Consider the following 2,258-nt stretch of genomic DNA (forward strand, 5'->3'; position numbering starts at 1 on the left):
ACGGCGGCCGTGAGGGCTGGGCCCGGGCGGGCGGCACCGGCGAGCTCGGACGGGCACTGCGGGACCGGGGGCAGCGCTGGGGGCTGAGTGAGGCACACGGAGCACAGTGCGGCACTTGGGGCGCAGACGGACGGGGCAGGGTGGGACAGGGAAGGCGGCGAGGGAAGGACGCAGCAGCGGCCGGCGGCAGAAGTGGGGCCAGAGAGCAGTGAGGCGCTACTGGGGCTGGGAGGCGCTGAGGTCCGTGATTCCCAGTCACCTTGGCTGGAAGCCACCTTCCCGACCACTTGCCTTCACTGAGCCACAAGCTGAGGGTGAGAGAAGAGCTTGGATGTCCTACAGCTAGGTTTGGCACAATTGTGCCAACTGACCACACCGAGTCACCCACCAATCTCAAACTCAAGCCAAGGCAGTCCACGGCTCCACCTCATCTCTGCCAGCAATCCCACTCCTGCCAGGGACTGAACACAGCAGAACTTGAACCGTGGGAGAGCGAGAAAAGGCCCTGAGCATAAGAGGCATCACTAATGCAACAGCAGTGGCATGAAAAACGCTTTATTGGCCTCAGGCATCACTCCACTGCTTTGACCCGTGGCAGGTTGACATAGCTTTTCATGGGTGGGAGAGGCTTGATCTTGCGCCCAGCCCAGCCACCCTTGCGGTGCCACAAGCCTGTGTGTGGGCGCTTGCCCAGCCAGCGGTTCCGGCCCGCCTTCCCGATCACCCGCTTGTTGTGATCCACGTTGGACACGCGGCCCACCGTAGCCACACAGGTCTCCAGCACCTAGGGGACAGAGAAGAGCTGCAGCCCTCCATGGGGACACACGGTTGCATCCCCAGGCAGTCGAGGCAGGCACAGCACAGCTCCTTTACCTGCATATGCCTTTTGGAGGGCAGCTGCACGATGGCTGTCCCATTCACTTTCCTCAGCAGCACCCCACAGGTACCTACAGCAGGCAAGAGAGGAGACAGCTACCTTGAGCAGCAGGACAAAGTATCTCACCCTGTGACAAGCACACCCCAGTAACTCCCCAAAGCCCCCCCCACTGTTGTACTAAATACAGCATTTCTTGCTGAAGACAGGGCCTTGAGGAATGAACAGGGCAGAGCTACCCCTGCTTTTCTGGAGGGATGTGTTGCACTCTAACATGAGGAGAAGATGGCAACTCCCTGTCACTGGCCACCCAGAGCAGTGCCCGCCCCCCTGCCCTCCTCTCCACTTTGCTCAGCCAAACCCCTGCAAACAGTGGGTTCCCTGTGTGGGGACGCACCAGCTGCCCGGATGTACTGCGCTCCCTTCCCAGGGTGGCTCTCCAGGTTGCAGATCAGCGTGCCGACAGGCAGAGCCCCCAGTGGGTATGCGTCCCCTTCGCGGGCTGACACTGGAAGACAGAAGCTGACAAGTTGGGCAAGGAGCAGCCGACGAGCCCTCGGCAAGACCGGCACAGCTGCCCCTGGCCCTGGCGTGCACCTGCCATCCTGCCAATGTGAGGCGAGTTCGTGATGCTGTCCCCTGGCTGCATGTTCTCCGTGGCAATGATCCAGCGCTTGCGGTTGCCGCCGGCCACCAGGGCGATGTCAGCCGACCTGCACGGAGAGCCCGCGGCGGATGAGCAGGGGGTCGCGGCTGGCGCGACTGCCCCGGCCCGGGGCCGAGCCCGCACCCCGCACTCGCCTGCAAGGGTCGTATCGGACGCTGATGACTTTCTCGGTGAAGGGCTCCGGCGGGGCCCCCTCCTCGTAGCGCAGTCGCTGGAAGTCGATCATGCGGTAGCGCCGCTTGTGTCCCCCACCGATTCCCCGCACGCGGACGCGGCCTGCGGGACACGGGAGCGGCTGCAGGCGGGACCCCCCGCGCCCAGCCGGCCCCGGCAGCCCTCCTGCGCCCGCCCGCCCGCCCACCTGTGTGGTCGCGGCCGCCCGTCTTCTTCATGCCCACGGGCCGCACGGTGTACTTGGCCCGGCACTTCCACAGCGGGTCGGTGGTGCAGCGCGGCGCCGAGCCGCCCAGCCCGCGGCAGGCGGCAGGCGCCGACACCGGCCCCGGCCCCGGCAGCCAGGGCTGGGGGCCGGGCGGCAAGGCCGGGGGCCGGGCCCGGCGGGGACCCGCCGACAGCAGGAGCGCCCCGAAGGCGCGGCAGAGCCCCAGCGCCGCCATGGCCGCGGGAAGGCGCCGCCGGACGGGGCGGGGCCGCCGCGGGCCCGAGCAGCGGCCGCCGGCAGGTGGCGCGCTCCCACCGGAGAGGCGGAGGCGGCGG

At 67.2% G+C, this 2,258-nt stretch overlaps 1 protein-coding gene across 1 annotated transcript; it reads right to left on the bottom strand.

Annotated features, from left to right (window-relative positions):
* Positions 1-539: 539 nt before the first annotated feature.
* On the bottom strand, positions 540-2,172 carry MRPL2 (mitochondrial ribosomal protein L2). The gene is made up of 6 exons (XM_015620556.2): positions 1,903-2,172; positions 1,676-1,817; positions 1,472-1,587; positions 1,272-1,382; positions 874-947; positions 540-784 (listed from the first exon to the last, which is right to left on the bottom strand). Exons 1-6 carry the CDS (start codon positions 2,156-2,158, stop codon positions 572-574), a joined length of 912 nt encoding a protein of 303 aa, XP_015476042.1. The 5' UTR covers positions 2,159-2,172; the 3' UTR covers positions 540-571.
* Positions 2,173-2,258: the final 86 nt, after the last annotated feature.

The sequence above is a fragment of the Parus major genome, chromosome 3 (genome assembly GCF_001522545.3).
Source record: "Parus major isolate Abel chromosome 3, Parus_major1.1, whole genome shotgun sequence".
In the NCBI taxonomy this organism is placed as follows: Eukaryota; Metazoa; Chordata; class Aves; order Passeriformes; family Paridae; genus Parus; species Parus major.